At 38.1% G+C, this 23,712-nt stretch overlaps 1 protein-coding gene across 3 annotated transcripts in view; it reads right to left on the reverse strand.

The window, feature by feature from the left end:
• The window catches only part of SPON1 (spondin 1), a 408,791-nt gene that overhangs the window by 368,212 nt on the left and 16,867 nt on the right, over window positions 1-23,712 (reverse strand). For all 3 annotated transcript variants that reach the window (XM_067462685.1, XM_067462684.1, XM_060766576.2), the window contains exon 2: window positions 22,571-22,677. In XM_067462685.1, the coding sequence (XP_067318786.1) occupies window positions 22,571-22,677 (107 nt within the window). The remainder of the gene's footprint in view (window positions 1-22,570; window positions 22,678-23,712) is intronic.

The following is a 23,712-nucleotide window of genomic DNA, read 5'->3' on the forward strand; positions in this document are numbered from 1 at the left end:
ATTTCAGTTCTAATTTTTTATCATCTTCTTCCAGCCACTCCAAACTCTTTTGTTTTGCTAAACTTTCTACAATATATTTTATCTGATTTGAATGACAATATAACTTGAGGTTTGGTAGTCCTCCCTCTTTCTGAGATTTATACCATAAGCTTTTATTTATTCTTGCTTTTTTATTCCCATTACAATATGAATTTAACATGTTTTGCCAAATTTTTATTTCTTGATCTGAAATTTTTTACAGGTAGCATTCTAAATAGAAAATTTAGTTTGGGTAATATCTTCATTTTAATTAATGCTATCCTACCAAACCATGATAATTTGAGCTTATTGTATTCCAGTAATTTCTTATCAATTTCCTTTCTTAATTTGGTTAGATTATTTATTTCTAAGTTTTTTAAATCTTTAGTTATATTTATTCCTAAATATTTAATTGTTTCTTTGATTTTAATTTTAATTTTCCCCTCTTGTTTTATATTTTTTATCTCTTTGTCTCGATAATTAAATATCATCATTTCTGATTTGTTCCAATTAATTTGTAACCCTGCCATTAATCCAAATTCTGTTAAATGAGCCTCAATTTTCTCCCATTGTTTTATTGGATGTTCCATTGATAAAAGGGTGTCATCTGCAAACAAATTTATTTTATATTTCTGTTTTATTCCTATTCCTTTTATACTACTGTCATCTCTAATTACATTAGCTAATAGTTCCATTACAATTGCGAATAAAATTGGGGAAAGGGGACATCCCTGTCGCGTGCCTCGTGTTATATCTATTTTTCCTGTTACACCATCATTCACCATTACTTGGGCACAATTTTTGGAATATAATTTATCAATTAAGTTTCTAAATTTTTCTCCAAATCCAAATTTAGCTAATATTAATTTCATTGTCTGCCAGGATACACCATCAAATGCCTTATAAATATCCAGAGCTAATACTCCTGCCACTAAATTTCTTTTTTTAATACTATGAATTACATTTAATACCCTACCCATTAAATTTGACATTTGCCTTCCTCCTATAAATCCACACTGATCTTCTTTGATATATTTATATATAAATTTATTTCCAGATGATCTTAATAATCTTGATGGTTCATAGGGGAGAATACGTTCTGAGAGGTAAACAGGGCCTAGTGGTTTCCTTTCACCTAGGACCTCTTCACACTTACCTAAAAGTTGCTTTGTTTCACTGGCAGCCCCCTGCATGCCTTCCCTCCTTCCTCCATCACAAGAAGGAAACAAGGTACGTTGGCACCCTATCCCTGTCCCCATTAGATGGGGTAAAGAGCAGTAGTGTGAATTGCCTAAAACACTTACTTCTCCATAGTTGCTGAGGAAGTGTCTTTTGACACTTCCTCAGCACTTTGAGGTTCAATGGGGAAGAGCCTGCAAGCCCTTTCCCCCAAGTGCTGCAAAGGGGCAAATTGCCCCAATGAGATGTGTTCAGGCTGATATAAATGTCAAGAGATATTATTGTCTGTAGTACATGTAGGAAATAATTAGCTTGATGAACCAATAAGTTCTCATAGTGCATAGCCACTTCCAACCTTTCTATATGTACTTTTGCAATTGAAAATTTGATTTACCAATTCTTTCATTTTCACATTGCAAAGCAAGTACAAATATAGATCTGCATGAAATAAATTTTATGCAAAAATCAGCTCTGAGTCAGGCCACAGCATAAAATTAAGACTGCTACTTGATTCATTTCCCCTTACTCTTGAATATTTGCCAGGAGGTAATTTCCTTAAATTCACTGGGATTTACCCCTGAGTAAACATCAGATTTTGCCTTCCTTAATTTTTATGCATATGCTGTATAGACCTTTCTCCTTGCATATGCTGCTAAGCTATGCAGAAGGCCAATATATTTCTGAGATTAAATTTGGCCTGGTAGCAGATGGTACATTAAAATAATATCCTTACTTCCAAAAAAAAATCGCACAACATACATGATGTTTCAAGCCTTTTATCTCAAACACACTTCACTAATTAGAATGGCTGGATCATGGATTTAATGGCTATAGACAGTCAGTTTAGATTGATTTATCTCCTGCTGGTGGTGGAAACTGCTGATTGGTATGTTACTAAATGAAAATCCGTTCCCTCTGATCTGGATACACTGTAACTCTCTTTGAATTCACAGAGCATCTGCTTCTCTTTGAAGATCATCCTCAAAATTGTGTGCCTTCTTTCCCTTCTGATAAATGTACATAAAAGTTAAGAGAGGTGGCAACCATATGGACATTGGCTTTGAAAATTTTAACATATCCATTATCTTGCAAAAACCACTGGAAAGGCACTTTAAATCCAGATCATAAAAATGGGCTACTTCTATACACGATGACACTTTCCAGGTTCTTCAAAAGGAATTTCACAGAATGCCAGTCAATATGGATACATGTTAGAGCACAAATTAATACAAATTATGTTCAGCCAAGAAACCTCTGTTTCAGACAAAATGCCATCCAAATGTCTGCTCAGTTCTTATCTTTTCCTTACGAAAATCAACTCCACTTTGATGCTACCACACACTTTAAAGCCTTTAGCATTTGGAGATAAGAAAACATGCACATTTAAGATAATCCAGCTCCCAATGTACAAGCATCATAGTCACCATATTGCTAAGTGCCTTGAACATGGCTGACTAGTGATGAACACTGGATTGGAGCATGGGAAATGGCAACTAGAAATTACATCTGTTGGTTTACTACATTAGCAGTGTTTATTGTTTGCAATAATGTACACTGAAGGAAATGACAGGCATGTCAGGAGTGTTTTGATATTTTCCTACATGGCAGGAGGTTAGACTGGAAGGCACTTGTGATCCCTTCCAATTCTATAGCTCTATGATTCCATACTCAATGAAATTTCAAAATAGTATTTTGTTTAATTAGTGTGTTTAATTAACCAAATGTTCTTAATTTCATTACCTGCATACTTTGTACATCTACGATGCAATACGGGTCTTTAGGCCATAATAAAATGTTGTTGTTGTATATGCTGGGCACTGAATATTTGACTTTGTATGTGTAAACTGCCCTGAGTCCCCTGGGGGAGATAGGGCGGTCTAGAAATCAAGAAGATGATGATGAAGATGAAGATGATGAGGATGATGATGATTAAATACATAACAAGATTAGTGCACAGCAAACAAGATCACTATGCTGGTTTTTGTATTTGATCACACGTCAGACGCTTCCCAAGTGTCTAGGACTATGTGATGTACTGGCAAATAATGTGTGCAGATCCAAGTAGGGTAACCTTTTGCAGCTGACAGATGGTAATTTTTTCAGTGGCAATTGTATTTAAGTGCAGGTCAAGATCTTTAGGCTTTGCACCCAGTGTGCCGATCACCACTGGTGCCACCTTTACTGGCTTGTGCCAGAGTCTTTGCAGTTCTATCTTTAAATCCTCAAATTGTGTAAGTTTTTCCAGTTGCTTCTCGTCAATCCTTCTGTCACCTGGGATTGCAACATAGGGTATCCATACTTGGTTTTTTCCCATGAATTCAGAAGTCCCAGAGTAGTTTGACGTGTTCATTTTCCATAACTTTTTAAGACTTGTAATCCCACCAGTTCTTTGTCACAGGCAGTTGGTCTTTGTGGTACAAGCTCCAATGGATCATCTGAGCAACTGTATTATGCCTCTGCTTATCTGTGTGATCTTCTTGCAGCAGAGTATGTGATCCATCATTTCATTTGCTTCCTTGCAGAATCTACACTTGGAATCTGTTGTCAACTTTTCAATTCTAGCTTTGATGGCATTTGTTCTAATTGCTTGTTTTTGGGCTGCAAGAATCAGGCACTCCATCCCCTTTTTAAAGTTCCATTCGTGAGCCACATCCATGTTTTTTCCTTGTCAATTTTGTTCTCTATTTTTCCCAGGAACTGTCCATGAAGACTCTTCTTTGGCCAGTTTTCTCTTCTGATCTGCATTGTATTTTTACGGTACTCACTCTTTTTCTTTTGCACTTTAAGTAGTTTTCTACTATTGACTTCCATCAATATTATTATTAAAATTATTATGATTATTACCATAACATCATCATCATTATGTGCTTAATAGCAGGAAAATTCCTCGGCATGTACTTTCAAATCATTTGTTGATTTATGGTGGCCTCATGGATTTCACAGGATTTTCTTAAGAAAGATATACTTAATAGGTGATTTTACCAGTTCATTCCTCTGAAATACAGCAACTGTTGATTGTTGGTGGTTTGCCATCCAAGTACTACCAAGGTATAACCCCACTATACTTCCCAGATCAGACAGGATTTGATGCCTTTAGGGTATTTATTCATACTTTTTAAAAAAACATATGCATAAACACAGTCCTTGATGGCTCATTATTGGGATGCTGTCGACTTTTACAATAAAGTTGTTAAAATGATGGACACTCACTTTTTCCTCTCTAAAAGGTTTTGAATGTTTTTGTGATATATTCATGCTAGGTATGTGTCACAAAACATGTATGACCACTTTGCGTCAGCTGATCTCCAGCAAATATCTGTATTTCTATGTGTGTGAAAAGGATTGTCCACAAATTGTACATAAAGGGATCTTCAGAGTTTCTTATTCTTTAGAGGACCTACAATACACTGCTACAACAACTACAACAACATATAATATGAAAATCAGAGAAAGGATCTTCTATTTTGCAGAGGATATATTTCTGTTTTTCTTTGGTTTCTTAATATATGTGTGTGTTTTTCACTGAGTTGATTAAAAATAAGTATTCTTTTTTTAAAAAATCAGATTTTAAATTACATTTTAAAAATTAAGTCACATTTCGTAATTAGTTTAAAACAGCCTAGAGCAAAGTTATAATCATGAATACAAATTATAAAAACTCTAATTATATTCTATAAATATGTTAATAAGTTTATGAGGATGTGATAACTTTATCGATCTTGGTATACCCGATATATGGCATACATGAAGTACAAACTATCTTGCTGTCTAATCTTTGCTTCTCACTGTATACAAAGACACCGAGGGTCAACAAAGAAAGCATTCCAAAGGAAGGGGTCGCTCTGAAGAAGGAGAGACATCTGGATAGAAATGCAAGTGAATCTGAAGACAATTCAAAATAATTGCTCTGCATGAAGTTACCTTCCAATGAAACCTACATCTTTGAACATGTATCATTGTTATGTAAAATGATAATACATGTCTTTAAAATGAATATTAAAATCATCTTTCTCAGTAGTTATTTCAATTGTGATTTATGAATTTAAAATTGAGTACTTTATGCACTTGATCTTAGCCAAAAGGCAGAGACGTACTTTATGATTTAAATCCATTTTATATAAATCAAATGAACCCTGCTTCCAAAATTATTGGAGTTATCAGGAAAATATTCGAGTTTTGTTCTACAGATTAACACACAGTCTGAAGCTGAATTATCACAGTACGATTTCAAAATGAAAAAAAATTGTTAGGTAGCTAATTATTCCTAATGTGCTAATAATTATATAACTAATTATATTTAATTATCTTTGAGGGGGAATGTTCTGAGATGGTGAAATGCACATTCACATTACGTAGTAGCTAAGCACTCTCTGAATAGTGTTGCAGTTAGCAATATCAGCCTAAACTGAGAGAAAGCATTCTTGGTTCCTGCCACCACCAAAGCTTCCCCAGTTAATTTAGATCCACAAATACCCAACAATGTACTTAACCCTTCAGCAGAACTACAACCACATCTAAGTGATTTTACAAGTCCAGAAATAATATCTGGTTTCCCTGTTTAGGACACTGCTATCTCATTCTAGATGAAATCTTGGACTATTCCTCATCCATTCAAAGCCAACTCCAGGTACTGATTCAAAGGCCTAAGTGTTAGAGTTACCACTGTGTTGCCATTTATTTTGGGTCCAATATTACCTGAGACAGGTCCACAGTTGACATAATGATTATTGAATCTTGAGCCTCAAAGTCTTTAGATCAGACATGGGCAAACTCTGGCTCTCCAGGACTTTTAGACTTCAACTCCCAGAAATCCCAGCTAGCCTACCAGCTGTTGGAAACTGTTAAAACCAGCTGTTAAACCAGGCACCCAGAGGGTGCCTGTTTTAGATCCTCGATGCCATGCTCAAGAGCAAAAGCAATACAAACTTTTACATCAGTAGTTTCCAATCTTTGGTTCTCCAATTTTTTTGGACTTCAACTCCCAGAAATACCAGCGAGCTTGCCAGCTATTAGGAATTGTGGGAGCTAAAGTCCAAAACACCCAGAGAACCAATGGTTGGGAAATCACTGCTTTACATGAATACTTAGAAATATGTCCCTTGGGTGAAATAGATATTATTTCATGTAAGTGGTATAGTTTCAGGATCCCATCCCTAAATATGGTATATCAGAGAACTGAAACTTCCGGTACATAAGCTTGTTGAAAATAGGCAGAACCATTGCTGTATTCAGGTGCAAACCGCCACCAAACTGCTTAGCTTTTGGAAGTCTTTAGATCAGGCATGGGCAAACTCTGGCCCTCCGGGTCTTTTAGACTTCAACTCTCAGAAATCCCAGCTAGCCTACCAGCTGTTGGAAATGATTGAAACCAGCTGTTAACCCAGGCACCCACAACAAAGTGGTTTGCATGGTGTTGTTAAATGCTGCAAATCAATGGGATTTAGCTGTGTGCTTGAAAGCAGAAAAATTCTATCTATATGCAACTAAGATTTAGAATCTAAACTAATATATAGAGACAAAATTCAAAGACATAACACTATTACTCTGAAATATCAATATGCAAAGGGATTTTGTAGCACTTAAAAAACTAAGGAAAAAAGTTGGTAGACAAAAAATAATTAGTCCACAGTGGGTGCACTATCACCCCTGACTTTTCCTTATCATCCTTTTATGCAAGGTATATATGGCTACATTGGATCTATGATCAAGAAAAAGATTAACAACTAGACAGGTGACTATAGATTTGTTAGTTTTACTAAATGCTTTAATAAGGTCCAGAATTGACACATAGAAGTACAGCAACAAGACTGAAGAAAGATCATATTTGTCAAATTATATTATTCTGAACTAATTGAGACAGTGACACTGTCCAGACACAACAATTAACAATGGTTTGTCAATACAAGATTTAACAAACATGAACATTGAAGACACATAGGAGGTTTTGCTTTTGGTTACTATCAAATCATGGTCACATGTACATCTTGCAAACTGTGGTCTATTCATACCACATTCTCCTCACAAATGATCCATTGACAAAGACTCTATTTCTAGATGAAGCCTCAAAACAATGACACCAGAGGCACTCGAACTGGCCAGCTTCTGGTCAAAGAAAATTTAGTATGATGCCAAGTTTTTAACTTTGTTTGTGGTTTTTCTATACATTATAACTGTATTCTCAATTTGCTTCTGACATGATAAATAGAGCCTTTGTAAATGGACAAGTTGTGGTTTGAAAAGATTCAGGTATACTGCTTAGGATCTGGAGTTTTAATCGCCAACTTTTTTCAATATGAATGGTTGAAAGGATGATAAAAATATAAAGGTTTTCAATTTTTTTATTCTCACAGTAGCAAATGATTAGTCCCACAAAACCAGTGAAAGCTTCTCCCAAATACATATGGTGCCAATGCCTTAATTTCAGGCTCATCCCCTTCTCTTTTAACCCTTTTGTCACAGATCAATTCAGAAGATTCTCGGATCAACTTTGTAACATTTTGGGTTACCCAAGGAAGATGGCTGGGGTCAAGTCCATTTCATTTTACACACAAGGAACTGAACCTTGTCTCCTAATGGCCTCAGTACCTTGGATAGTTCCTTTGAAATCTGAAATAAAAACTGAAATTCACTGCATTAAAAGCCATCTGCTGCCACTGGGAAGCAAATCTAGAAAAGGAATACTCCATGAGCCCATGAACACTGATTGGAGGGAGGTGGAAAATCATTTATCGGTGTCCCAATTACCAGCAGCATGGAACTCCTTCACCTATACAGCTGATATCTGGTCAAGTAATTTGGGGTGGTCAGACCATGGGATGTTACTTAGTTACAAAAATATTCTACACATCATCTACTTACTTACATCTATTTTGTATAGGTAGACAGCATAGAATATAGGTCATGATACTGTATTATGTTCGATGCATAGTTAAAAATTCTAATTTTTATTATCTTTGTAGTTTGACTGAAATCCATTGGAACCATTGAGTTCTATCTTCTTTCTCTTACTAGTCTCATGGCCAACACAGCTTAAATCAGTTTTGTATGTCACCTACGGGCTGAGAAGAGCGATATATAAATATAGCAAATAAATAAATATGTTCAAAGTCTGGGAAAGGTGGACACCATGGAACAACTAGAGACAGGATGAGGAACTAGATTTGGGGTCCCCAAACTAAGGCCCAGGTGCCGGATACGGTCCTCCAAGGTTATTTACCTGGCCCTCGCTCATGGTCAACCTAAGTCTGAAACAACTTAAAAGCACACAAGAACAACACAAATCCTATCTCATCAGCCAAAAGCAGGCCCACACTTGCCATTGAAATACTAATAAGTTTATATTTGTTAAAATTGTTCTTCATTTTAATTGTTGTATTGTTTTAAGTGGGGGGGTTTTTGCACCACAAATAAGTTATGTGCAGTGTGCATAGGAATTCATTCATTTCTTTTTCAAATAATAATATGGCCCTCCAACAGTTTGAGGGACTGTGACCTGGCCCTCTGTTTAAAAAGTTTGAGGACCCCTGAACTAGATAAAGGAAGAACATCAAAGACTTGTGCTAAAATGCAGACTGTAAAACTGGACAAGAAGAGGCAGTGCAGCTGATCAGAGAACAAACCTAGGACGCGGGCTAATCAATATTTCATTAGAAACACCGAAGAGTGAATTAACAACATTCTGATGAAATCTACTGATTACATCAAGCCAGGAAATTCTGTTAATCCTTGGGAGGATTAGGACATTTTGCAGGACAAGCTTAAATTTCATGGTCTAAGCACAGCCTTCTTCAATCTTGTGGTTTCCAGTTACAGCTCGCATCAGACACTGCCAGTATGACCAATGGTCATGGTTGATCACAATTATAGACCAAAGCCTTGAGGTTACCAGCTCAGAGAGGTCTAGTATATGCAAAAAAAGAATCAAAATGATGCAGTATAAGGCATCTAGAGAAAAAACTAACACTAAATCCAGTATTAGTCCTATCAAGAGTTAATCCGTTGGCAATGGGATTCAATTGAAGGGGAGAAGTTCAAATCATCAATTCACAGGATTTACTCTAGGTAATTAAAGTTGGAGTTAGCACTCCTCTCTGTGATATTATGTGGGATCACCTGGAGACTTAGGTGCCAAATATGAAAGAAGGTAAAAGAGATTCGAGACCTAGCTGGGCACACAGTGATTATATGCCAGCAATATAACGGCATGGGAACTCACTGGCATTTTTAATTGGAAATCGATATCCTAGGTGACTTAAAAGATCAGTGGACTCTATGCATAACAGCAAGATTCTTCAATTTAGTTTGACTAAGAGAATGTTTCTTGAATCCATATACCAGTAATCCAAAAACTCATATCTAACAGTAGCCTTTTCTAATTACCAGAACCGCAATAATTTTAATAAACAGAATGACAATCCTTCTTAATCCTAAATAAGGGTTTTTTAGTAACCTATCCAAAGTCTTGCATGGGGGTTCGATGCCATGCTATACTGTAAATAAATAAATATTACAGCTAAGGTGAACAGTGACTGAGTGAAGCAAACTCTAGAGATTCTGGCTACAATCTAAGGCTTATTTGAACAGCTTGAGAGTTCTTTGGTATATAGAGGAATTTAGGAATGAAGGACACCTCACATATCTTTTTTTCCTGAATCACAGTTACAATTTAGACACATTTGTGGAGATTCATCTTTCAAACTAATTGTGAGTTGTTTGCATCCAGCACAGTCACTTCTCACAGATATTTTAAGGAGACAGTTATCTGGTTTTCCAACTATCTTTGGGCATCAGTTTAAGCAAGAAACTTAAATCCTCAGGCAGAAGCCATGGCAATTGTAAAAAATAGGAGCTAATCAAGAAGCAAAAGTCTCTTTTGGTATCTGCAATGTCTACACAGATGCTTGAACAGCTGGGCTGTTAAAAGATCAAGACCTTCCTGATTTATGATTAATGATGTCTGACCAGATCTGCTGAATTAGAGAACAAGTAAAAGCAAATCAGCAAGAAATAGACCCTCAAGGGGTCAGATAGACTCTACGGACCAGGACCAGGCCAATCATTTAACTCAGAAGAAGATATAAGCACTTTGGAAAGTGCTAAAACTCTAACTTGATGGGGAAAATATTGCAGTTCAAACACAATTATATATTTAAAAAGCCATTAGATCTTCAGTCTTGCTTATTTATTGTCATGTTAACCTATGTTCCAAAGCCAAAACTTCAAAACAGTTCATTCCATAGAGCTTATGTAACAATATCCAAAGTAACACAGCAGTCATTATGCTAACATCTCGCTCTCTCTCTCCCCCCCTCCTTTTTTTTCTTTTTCTTTTTGCATTTCAGTGATCCTGTTAAAGCAACTGTTCAGCATTTCTTCACTGACCATGGCTACTTCAAATGCATTAAGATGGCAGATGAATGCAGATTATTTCAAGAAGTTTAGTAGCTATGTTTTTCTTCTGTTCTATAATTTCCCCTTAAAGCAGTGGTTCTCCTAATGCCATGACCCCTAAATACAGTTCCTCATGTCGTGGTGACCCCCAACCATAAAATTATTTTTGTTGCTAATTCATAACTGTCATTTTGCTACTGTCTCTTTTAAATGGTCTTTTAACTTATGATGGTGTTTTAATTAATGTTTATCTGACATTTTTATTATTGTTGTTGGCATCTAATGGTTACCAGTTATAAGCCTCCCTGAGTCCCCCTCTGGGGGTGAGAAGAACAGGATATAAATGTCTAAAATAAATAAATAAATAAATACTATTATGAATCACAATGTAAATCTCTGATATGCAGGATGTATTTTCATTGTTATTAAAGCATAGTGATTAATCACAAAAGCAATATGTTTGGGGGAATTTGGACAATGGACGATGGGATTTGCAGTACTTTCAACCAATTCAGCTCAGACTTCCACAGACCACTAAGACCCCAACGACTGACAGACCTGGACCAAACTTGGCAAACAGAATGGCCATGACAAACAGAAAATACTGGAGGGGTTTGGGAGGAATTCACAGGGATTTAGGGTAGATGTAGTTCACCTACATCCAGAGAGCACTGTGAACCCAAACCACTATAGATCTGATCTGAACCAAACTTGGCACAAATACTCAATATGCCCAAATTTGAACACTGGTGGGGTTTGGGCAGTAGACCTTGACATTTGGGAGTTGTAGTGTTTGGATTGATAGTTCACCTACAATCAGAGCATTCTGAATTCCACCAATGATACAACTGAACCAAACTTGGCACACAGAGCTCCCATGACCAACAGAAAATACTGGAAGGGTTTGGTGGGCATTGACCTTGGGTTTTGGAGTTGTAGTTCACCTACATCCAGAAAGCACTGTGGACACAAACAATGGTGGATCTGGACTAAACTTGGCAAGAATACTCTATATGCCCCAATGAGCACACTGGTGGAGTTTTGGGGAAATAGACCTTGACATTTGGGAGTTGTAGTGCTTGGATTTATAGTTCACCTACAATAAGAGCATTCTGAACTCCACCAATGATGGAATTGAACCAAACTTGGCACACAGAACTCCCATGACAAACAGAAAATTCTGGAAGGGTTTGGGTTTGTTTTTGGTGTGTTTTTTGTTTGTTTTGTGTTTTTTTTGCTCCTGCAGTCACTCAAGGAAACTATTATTATTATTATTATTATTATTATTATTATTATTATTATAAAACTCAGTTGGAAGGAAACCCCAAAGGCCATTAAATCCAGCCCCCATCTTTTTTGCCAGGCAGGAAGATAGAATTACTGTTCTATTATTATACATAATCATCATCTTCTTCATCATCATCATTATTATACGTTGTTGTTGTTGTTGTTATTGAAGCCACCCTGAGTCCCCCTCCAGGGGGTGAGAAGGACAGAATACAAATATGTGAAATTAATTAATTATGTGCATGTGTTTTGGACTAGGAGTCTAGAGACTTGGATTCCAATTAATGGCCACTGGGTGATCTTGAGAAAGACACACTCTCTCAGCCTCAAAGAAGGCAAACACAGCCTCCTTCTGAAGACATCTTGCCAAGAAAATCCAGTGTTAGGTTCATCCTGGGGCCCTTCCAGATGGGTCCTATATCCCAGGATATTGTCCCAGGTTATCTGCTTTGAACTGGATTATATGAGTCCACACTGCCAGATAATCTGGGATAAACAGAAAACCTGAGATCATATTTTGGGGATATAGGACCTGTTTGGAAGAGTTCCTAGGCTCCTTCATTATTATACATTATTATTATTATTATTATTATTATTATTATTAGTAGTAGTAGTAGTAGTAGTAGACTAAGGCAGTTGGAAGGGAACCCCAAAGGCCATCTACTCCAGCCCCCTTCTTTTTGCCATGCAGTGAGATAGAATTATTATTGTTGTTGTTGTTGTTGTTGTTGTTGTAAGACTCAGACAGTTGGAAGGGAACCTCAAAGGCCATCCAGTCCAGCCCCCTTCTTTCTGCCCGACAGGGAGATAGAATTACTGCAGGAGCAACAACAATTATGATAATAATAATAATAATAACAACAACAACAACAACAACAGTAAGTAATGCTTATGGCAGGCTCTCCCATCCTTTCTGCTTCAAATAACAGCAACAACAACAACAACAACACTTGAGAAGTGTCAGACATGTGATCCAATACAACAGCCAGCATAGTGATCTTGTTTGCTGTGTACTAATCTGGTTGTGTTTCAAATAATAATAAGTAAAGCTTATGGCAGGTTCTCCCATCCTTTCTGCCCCATATAATAATACTAATATTATTAATAATAACAACAACAGTAAGTCAAACTTATGGCAGGTTCTCCCATCCTTTCTGCCCCATATAATAATACTAATATTATTATTAATAACAACAACAGTAAGTGAAGCTTATGGCAGGTTCTCCCATCTTTTCTGCTCCATATAATAACAAAAACAACAACAGTGAGTTAAGCTTATGGCAGGGTCCCTCATCCTTTCTGCCCCATATAATAATACTAATACTACTAATAATAATAGTAGTAGCCTCTTGGATTCACTGGATGGGTTTGGTGGGCACTGACCATGAGTTTTAGAGTTGTAGTTCACTTATATCCAGAGAGAACTGTGGACTCAAACAATAAGGGATCTGAACCAAAAACCTGATACCCCGAAATTTGAGAACTGGTGGCGCTTGGAGGCAGAGGGAAGAGACGCGTGCTGCTGCTGCTTTCTCCCTTGCGGGTGAAGAGGGCAAGTGAGGAGAGGAGGTCAGAATGCAGGAAGGGGACGGCCAGGCCCACAGGCCCCGGGGAGGGAGGGAGGGAGGAAGGGGAAGGGAGGGAAAAGAAGGGAGGAAGAAGCAGGGAGATCCTGCGGAGGGGGGGGGGGGCTCCAGGGATAAGCTTTTCACGTGCTGAAGGCCGAGAGGAGGAGGAGGAGGAAGAAGAAGAAGAGGATGAATTGCATTAATCGCAGCCATTCCACTGGGGGAGAGGAGGGGAGGGGAGGGCCAAAGGAGGAGGCCACGACCCCTCAGAAATGGCCAAACAACCCTCGTGGGGGTCGCAGCCCCGAGGTTGAGAAACGCTGCCTTAAAGGGTGGTTCTTCTCACACAATCTAGCAATACTAATTGAAAAAAATAAGAACTTATTTCACTTGCAGACAACTATGTACTTCTTCTGTGTATTAATATCCTGCTATTTCAAAACAGCAAGAAATTCTTATCATTCTGGTGATCATGCCATTTGCAAGTCATTGAAATGATTCTACGGACTTAATTTTTCAAGGAAGACAAGTCAGCATTGTAGTCCTTCAGACCCCTCCCTGCAATTTACCTGCCCCTCATCTATATCTAGTGATCCCGCCATGTTCCTGTCAACTTGTGCAACTGGGCTGTTCCACTTCTTTTCTGGCATGTAGGCAGTGAAGTGATATTAGAAGAGAAATTCTCGTTGTCTCCCCCTCTCCCCTCCTTCCTTTTGCATTTCTTTATTTATTTGCCCTATTTATGTCCTGCCTATTTCAACCCCGAAGGGAACTCAAGATGCCTTACATATAGGCAGTTATTCAATGCCTTAAAGCAGGGATCCTCAAACTAAGGTCTGAGGGCCGGATGCAGCCCTCCAAGGTCATTTACCTGGCCCTCGCTCAGGGTCAACCTAAGTGTGAAACAACTTGAAAGCAGTGGATTGTTGTAGGTTTTTTCGGGCTATATGGCCATGTTCTAGAGGCATTCTCTCTTGACGTTTTGCCTACATCTATGGCAAGCATCCTCAGAGGTAGTGAGACCTCAGAGCTACCTCTGGGGATGCTTGCCATAGATGCAGGCGAAACGTCAGGAGAGAATGCCTCTAGAACATGGCCATATAGCCCGAAAAAACCTACAACAACCCAGTGATTCCGGCCATGAAAGCCTTCAACAATATAACTTGAAAGCACACAACAACAACAACAATCCTATCTCATCAGCCAAAAGGAGGCCCACACTTCCAATTGAAATACTAATGTTTCTATTTGTTAAAATTGTTATTCATTTTAATTATTGTAATGTTTTAAAGTGTTATTTGCACTACAAATAAGATATGTGCAGTGTGCATAGGAATTCATAATTATAATTCGGCCCTCCAACAGTTTGAGGGACTGTGACCTGGCCCTCTGTTTAAAAAGTTTGAGGACCCCTGCCTTAAAGCAACATACAATTTCCATGAACATTAAAATTAAAATACATAATAAACATTTAAAAACATTACATTATTAAAAATCATGCCATCCATAATTGTAGTCCATGGTTGTTCCAAAAGTTGTTGCACATATTCCATATCTATTATTGCATTGCAATTATTCTCCAAAGGCTTGCTCCCAAAGCCACATTTTCACTGTCCTTCTGAAGGATGATCTAATGTCACTGGTGCTGATCTAATGTCAGTGGGGAGGGAGTTCCACAGCCGAGGGGGCCACCACTGAGAAGGCCCTGTCTCTCGTCCTCACCAGTCATGCCTGCAAAGAAGTCGGGACCCAGAGCAGGGACTCCCCAGTCAATCTTAATCTCTGAGGTGGTTCACAGAGGGAGGTATATTCAGACAGGTAAGCTGGGCCGGAACCATTTAGGGCTTTATAGGCTAAAGTCAGCAGTTTGAATTGTGCTCGGTAGTAGACTGACAGCCAGCGGAGCTGACGCAACAGGAGGGATGTCCTCAATCTGGCTGTTGCCCATTGGACCTATTGAAGCTTCTGAACACTCTTCAAAGGCAACCCACATAGAGCACATTGCAGTAGCCTGTAACAAGATCGTGGACCACTGTGACCAAGTCTGACTTCCCAAGGTACAGGCTGGGTTGTATTCCAGATTGTTCCTGCAATTTGTGCTTAGCTTTTAAAAATTTCCCCACTCCACGTTTTCTCTCTTTGAGTGGAAAACATGATCAGCAAAGCTTCCAACCCACCCCCAGTTCAGGCTGGCATCTTTGAGTCCACACTGCTCATCCATCATCTGAAGAGAAAGTGTAGAGCATATGAATAACAAAAACCAAGCAATAGCCACAGAGATTCTCCTCTTGGTACCATGAAATATTTGGATCTATTAAATATCTCTAAACCTGACAGTATGGGACAGTTTTCAAAGGATGGCTCAACTCTACAACATGGAGGAGTTTTTGGCTCCATACAAACAGAACTGTACTGAGAACTGACTTTATGGCAGAAATAGAGAATTGAAATTCTACAGCCTTCTTGTACTGTCTTGGTTCTTTGTGTCTCTTGCTAACCCTTCTTTCTGCTTCAGTCTCTCGCTGCAACATTTGTAGTCAAAATATCACTTTTTGCATTCTTTGCCTGATTAAGATGCCACTGAGCTTTGAAAACTAGTTGAATTTTCACTTTCTGTAGCCCTAATGAAAATATCATGAGTGTGTGGTTTTTTAAAAAAATTCAGATTTTTTGTTTAATACTCAGTATGGCTCCCCTGTTGCTACTACAGTGTTCGCAAAGCTTCCTGCATTCGCTATGATTTTTGCCATCATACATCCTGACTTGTGACTTGTGCCTTGGCTCAGTGTTTTCATTTGTTTGGAAAGCAAACTGGCAGAACTTTATTTGGGTCCGGGTGTCCCTCATTACATCCTGCTGCATATCGTTTCTGCTTTTATCATTTATTACTTATGTATTCTTTCTTAGAGCATCTCAAAGGGAAACATGCTTTCTTAAAGCTAGCTCATCTATGTAAACCTATTTAGGACATAACACTTTATGATTTTAAAAAGTTGCTGGCACTAAACCACATCCTGTAAGCAAGCTCTCTCCCCTCTCCCTCATGTCTTGCTGCAAAAAATCACACAGAGGCCATACCTGTTATAATTCAGCAATTGATTGTGTTTAATTTCAATGAGGAAGTAGATCATGGGATTTCTGGGTCTGCTGAGCCTGCGCGCCAGCATGAGATTTTAAGTCCTGAAACTGAGTGTTCTGTTTCTCCTGCTGCTATTCAAGGTGAAAGTAACATTCCAGAGAGGGCCCCAGAAAAGTCTTTCTCTAGGGAAGCAAGTTCAAAGGACGTATTGCCAGGAGGAGAGGTTAATGAGCTGATAGATAGGAGACTTGGTTTTTGCAAACTCTAAGCTGCTTCACAGACTCGGCGAAGATCACAGTGCTTGTTAGAGAAAAGGCCGTTATCAGTTTGCCAGGGAAAACGGAATGATTTCATGGCTTTATTAGAAAGACCAAAGGGATTTTTCAGCAGACTGGTCAAGGTTGGTGTTTGAAGCAACATCTCTTGCCAAGTTCTAGTCAAACTTGCTAAGGGAATTCTAGTTTCATGTTTCCAGTTGTTCATGTTCCATCCTTCCAAGTTTAAGGGACCGTTCCTGAATTTTGTGCACTGGATTTTATGCTGCCTTGTGTATCCTCATTCTTTTGCATTCCTGGTTTTTCATGCAATTCTTGTACCTTGAATCTTATGAACAATTTGGACTGAGATGTTTTTAGTATTTTTGCTGAACTGCTTTTTATATATTCTTCAATAAACTGTTTTGTTGATTTACATTGGGCTAGAATGTGGTGGTTAAGTACAGAGGTGCTTCCTGTCCTGGAATACAACAATACCTTTGAATTTTGAATTTTGCAGTTAAGCTACACAAGAGAAGACAACATATTGGAAATACTTCAGATGTTATTTTTTGCATGGAAGGCTAAGTTGTCCCTTGCAGCAGTGCTAGAAGAATTGTTCCTCTGAGATGCTTATCTTCTTTTTTTCAATATTTTAATTAATTTTATTAACAACAAAACACACAAGAAGAAAAGCAACAATTCTTACAAATACACAGGTATACTTAGACAATTACTGTCCAATAAGCATACATTTCTACCTACAACTCTAAAACTACCAATGTCAGGAGAGAATACTTCTAGAAAAATGACCATATAGTCCAAAAAACCTACAACAACCCACTACCAACTTTCATAAATTAGTTTTAAAAGTGGATACCCAGCTTCTCTTTTATAGGTTTCTCTGTACATTTAACATTTTATTCTAGCTTTATATCTAGCAAATTTCTTACTTCTATTTGTTTTAACATTTACAGGTGAATATCCCAACATTTTATGTCTCCAAACCTATACATAAGGACTTTCCCTTTGTATTGATAAAATGGTTTCCATTCTTCTGGAAATGTGTCCAATTACTTATCTTTCAATAACATAGTTAATTTGTCCATTTCTATTATTTCCAACATATTGACTGTCTAGTCTTCTACAGTTGGTATTGCTGCCATTTTCCACTTTTGAGCACATAAAATTCTTGCCACGTTTAATATGTGCTGAAGTATTCTCTCAAAGTTCCTTTTTATTTGATCATACAACAGTCCTATTAAGGTAAGTTTTAGCTTGAAACTGATTCTTGATAAAAGAATTTCTTGGATTACTTTATGAATTTGCACTGAGATGCTTACCTTCATTGAGAGTGGCTCTGCTCAACTTGATATGTTCAAAAAGCCAGTAAGACCTCACTGGCACACGTCTCTGTTGAAGCTGTTACATTTAAACATGCTGTAATGAATCCCTTACCTTAGCTAGCTGGTAAGAGCATAAGGAGGTGGGCCTGGTGAAGCCACGGCATCCATTTTAGGAAAGGGAAACAGGGAGAATACCACAGCCTGTTTACTCTTAATTTGGTGGCAGCGAAAAGCTACTAAAGAATCCTTTTAAGCCTTGCAGTTCCAGTGAGTCATAGTTCCTAACTTCTAAATATTTAGTTGATTCAACAACTATTATCCCTCTATATTTCAGTGAGCTCTAAATTTTGGTGAGCTAGTCTGTAGTGGAGGTGTGCCTCATTATAATTTGGTTGAGCAGCGGTGCTGATTGTTATACATGCCCATGGGTGAGGGAGCAAGGCCATCAATATTTTTTAAACTTCCTGGGCAAAACTTTTTGCAAATGCTAGCATCCCATCATGGTGTGAAACTTAGCATAAGCCTAATGTAGCATGTATACATTCTGATTTTTCATCTCACTAGTGACACACAGGGCAACTGTAAAACAAGGCTACAAATGAGTGAAGTTGGTACTTAAAATATTAATGAATGCAGGTATTGGAGCCAGGTGTTAACTCTACAAAGAGCACTTAATAGAGTGTTTGCAGGTGGGTAGAGGAGGTCTATTTTATGCCAAAGAATATGAATTTTGCTATTGGAAAACTTTTGAAACAGTCAACAGCCAATTAAAATGCTGATTTTAGCTTCTAAGCAGTATAATAAAACTAATTAAAGAGCTTAATAATTATCCCTCCACTGAGATTCATGAGGCATTTGGAGATATTTAGAAAATTCCATTTTCTGCCAACTCTCATCTAAGTTCAAAATTCTTGCCTACTTCTGCAAAGTAAAATGAGCTTTTGACTTGCTATTCTGTTACTGAAAACACAGTTAGGCCTGAAGGCCAGACCCTTGTTAAAATGACCTTTTCTTGGAAAGTTAATTGGAAATTAGCCACAATAGGACATTAATGGTGGGAATGCACCCAACTGTAGAAAAAAGAAAATAACCCCTTTTTATCGAAAGAGATACATTATAATTAAGTTACAGGAAATGAACCACAATAATTTGTACTTGCTAACATTTGTGTGATGACTTACTTCAAAACTTGCTACTTCTACTCAAAACAATAATATTCTTGATAGCCGAATTACAAAGTATTCATTTTGATGTGTTGAGAAAGAAATTGGTTTGCAATATAACCATTCTATTTCAGATTTTACCATTTCAAATTGCCCCTTGCTATTTTTGTCTTTTCTATTTGTCATTACACCTACATCCCTCAAGATTTTAAAAATGATACTGCTGAAGCTACTTGAAGATTTAAGGTGCCATTACTATAGAGTACCTTGAGATGTAGTATTGAAGAATATAAAAATAACATTTTGATTTTATTCCTTCGTGGTGTAAAAGGGAAAGGAAAATGTCTTGAAAAAGTAAGATATGCCTGCTTTCAGCTCTTCAAGATGGAAGTGGTTTCCTTTAAGGAATCATACAGGAACCTCACTCTCATCTTGTTTCCCCATCTCTAAATTGTTCCTCCAACCCATTCACCCCCTTTTCTCCCAAAGAGCCCAAGGACAACTGCAGGCTGTTAACAATGCCTTTGAGTCAGTTGGGGGAAACAGTATTTACTATATCCAACACTCATAGTGATTGGGGAGCTGTTTATTTAGTCCTCTGCCAAGAAGAAGGAAAATCACATTCAAAGCAACCCCGACAGATGGCCACCCAGCCACTGTTTAAAAGCTTCCAAAGAAGGGGCTGTCACCACACCCCGAAGCAGAGAGTTCCACTGCTGAACAGCTTTCACAGCTAGGAAGTTCTTCCTCATGTTCAGGTGGAATTTCCTTTCCTGTGGCTTGAAGACATTGTTCCATGTCCTAGTCTCCAGGACAGCAGAAAACAAACTTGCGCACTTCTCCCTATGACTTTCCCTCACATATCTATACATGGCTATCATGTGTCTTCTCAGCCTTCTCTTCTGAAGGAGTAACATGCACAGCTCTTTAAGCTGCTCCTCATAGGGCTTGTTCTCCAGACCCTTGATCATTTTAGTTGCCCTCCTCTTCACACTTTCCAGTTTGTCAACATTTCCCTTCAATTGCGGTGCCCAGCACTGGACACAGTATTCGAGGTGTGGTCTGACCAAGGCAGAATAGAGGGGTAACATGACTTCCCTGGATCTAGACACTATACTTCTATTTATGCAGGCCAAAAACCCATTGGCTTTTTTTGGCGCCACATGACATTGTTGGCTCATGTTTAACTTGTTGACCAAGAGGACTCCAAGATCTTTTTCACACATACTGCTGTTGAGCCAGGCATCCCCCATTCTGCATCTTTGCATTTCATTTTTTCTGCCTAAGTGGAGTATCATGCATTTGTCACTGTTGAGCTTCATTTTGTTAGTTTTGGCCCATCTCTCTAATCTGTTCAGATCATTCTGAATTCTGCTCTTCTCTTCTGGGGTATTGGCTATCCCTCCCAATTTGGTGTCATCTGCAAACTTGATAATCATGCCTTCGAATCCTTCATCTTAGTCATTAATAAAGATGTTGAACAGGACCAGGACCAGGACAGAACCCTGCAGCACTCCACTTGCCACTTCTTTCCAGGATGAAGAGGAAGCATTGGTGAGCACCCCTTTGGGTTTGTTCGCTTAACCAATTACAGATCCACCTAACCGTAGTTTTACCTAGCCCACATTGGACTAGTTTGTTTGTCAGAAGGTCTAGTCGAAGGCCTTACTGAAATCCAGATATGCTACATCCATGACATTCCCTGCATCTACTCAGCTTGTAACTCTATCAAAAAAAGATATCAGATTAATCTGGCATGACTTGTTTTTGATAACTCCATGTTGATTATTAGCGATGACCACATTTATTTCTAAGTGTTTGCAGACCACTTTCTTAACAATTTTTTCCAGACTCTTGCCTGGTATCGACGTGAGGCTGACAGGACAGTAATTGTTTGGGTCATGTTTTTTCCCTTCTTGAAGATAGGGACCACATTTGCCCTCCTTCAATCTGCTAGAAGTTGTCCCATTCTCCAAGAACTCTCAAAGATGATTGCCAGTGATTCTGAAATAACTTCTGCTAGTTCTTTTAATACTCTTGGATGTAGTTGATCCAGCCCTGGGGACTTGAATTCGTTTAGAGCGCCCAGGTATTCCTGGACAGCTTGCTTCCCTATTTGAGGTTGGATGTCCCCTAATCTTCATCCACTCCATGTGGCTGAGGTTGAGGACAGCTTTCTTTTTGTGAGAAGACTGGGGCAAAGAAGGTATTAAGTAGTTTTGCCTTTTCTCTATCCCCTATCTGCATTACCCCATCTTCTCCTCTCACAAGGAGGCCCTATCGCCTCCTTGTTCTTCCTTTTTCTACTGAAGTAAGCAAAGAAACCCCTTTTATTGCTTTTAATGTCTCTGGCAAGCCTGAGCTCATTTTGAGCTTTAGCTTTGAAAACCTTTTCCCTACAGAAGTTGGTTATTCATTTGAATTCTTCTTTGGTGATTTCTCCCCTTTTCCCATTCTTGTGCATGTCTCTTTTGTCTTTTATAGAGAGAGAGTTGTTCTAAGCCTTTCGTACATACAAGAAGTCAGAAAGCTTGTTTCAAAGACATTTTTCTTCTTGATCTGCCTAGAACCACGTTATTTTGCATAGCATTGAAGTACACTCTAGAAAATGACAGAGGGGGCTTCATAAAGACTAAAGATATATTGACACTTTTCTTAAGGTATAACAGTTTTGTGGACCAAATCGGAACTGACAAACATTATGTAATAGCCATTATAAAATCTGATGATAAAGAGCATTACCCTCTAGGTGTCTGTGACTCCTGCAATCATGGTGCAAAAGGAGTGAGGTGCCACTGACAATGCCCAAGGCAACACACCTAGCTTCAAAGCAACTAGATAAATCTGCATGCAATTATTCTCACTTCTTGGACACAAATGGAGCAGGTAGTTGTTAGTACCAACAACAACAATAACAACATACCCTATAATATTATTAAGGCAGGAAGACAACACTAGTCTTCTAAATCTCCCATTTCTTTATTTTATTCTTGTTTATTTAAAACATAACCTTGTTTCTGATTAAAGTCCACAATTGCCAAATACAAAAACACTTATTTCCTACTGTGCATTTTATTATCCAACTGCACAAAATGTGTCCTGATAAACATTAGGATAATACCTGGACCCTGATACAAAGAGATATAATTTCCTTATATCAACCTGATATTTAACTGGAGCTTTAAAGATACTACCATGCTTTCAGCTATAGAAATATCTGTATCTACACAAAAAATCAAAATGCTGTTTAATCAGAATCATGAGAGCTCAAGAAGCAGATACTCACCTGAAAGGTCCCTGCATGGTCTTCTTCTTTGTCTCCCTCTTTGCCTTCTTTCAAAGCAATCAGTGTGAATCCACGAAAATAGGCTGGAGTGGCAGCAGAAAGTGTTACTAGGGGAGAAAGGAAAAATAATGATTTTTTAAATGGATGTGTTTCTTTTAAATTCAGTATCTTGATCAAAGCTTTCACAAGGACTTTAAGTGTCTTTGGGCATGGCACTGTTAGGCCTCAATGGGGGCTTCTAAACTGGGAAAGGTGGGATAAACAGACTGAAAAAAATGTGGTCATGAACCTCATTACTGATATCATCTAGTAAGGACTGTTGAATTATGTCAAAAATGAAATAAAACTCAACAGTCTAAGCTAATTGGGATTGTTATAGGGTTATGTGAATATTTAAACAAGGAATGCAAAATCCATTCCTCTTCACATATTGTTGGTAAAGCCCCAAGCAATTGTAATATTTGCCAGATAGGTCTACTGGAAGCTCCAATCTAACAATATTTGGATGGCCAAATATTCTCCAGCCTTGATTTAAGTCTTTCTGACTATCTAGTACAAGGTCTCAGTAGGACCATTCTCAAGAAATCACTTCCAACAAAAGGAAGCAGCAAAATATGTCAGTCAAGATTTGAAGGTGCAAAGCAGAAGAAAAATAGGAACCATGATTTTATTCATATTTGATAAGAATATAAATCATCTATGGATTTCTAGTCATCGGTCATCTACAGTAAGCTTCACTTCAACAGTAATTCAATTCAACAGTACTCACTCCCAGGTGAGTGTATATAAGATTGTATTACAAGTGACAGCCTCCTCCATGTGCTTTGAGGAACAGGTCTGTGGTTGAGATGTATGCAGATATGTAGAGGAAAAAGTATTGCATGTAGAATTGTGCTACATTACCCATTTTACCTTTCCCATAAACCTACCTTTTAATTGCAGGACCCTCTACCCCCTCTTTCCTCATAGACATTGAATGGGCAGTGGACAGCAAGGGGAATTAGAGATATATATCGCTAGGGAGGCAGATCTAGACAATTCTTTTATGCCATCTGCTCTCTAATGGGCATGAGGTGACTCCTTCAGTTAAAAGGTACATCTGAGAAGATTTTTGTCATTGGATAAACAGAGAATTGCAATAT

The sequence above is a fragment of the Anolis sagrei genome, chromosome 1, assembly GCF_037176765.1.
Source record: "Anolis sagrei isolate rAnoSag1 chromosome 1, rAnoSag1.mat, whole genome shotgun sequence".
Lineage (NCBI taxonomy): Eukaryota > Metazoa > Chordata > Lepidosauria > Squamata > Dactyloidae > Anolis > Anolis sagrei.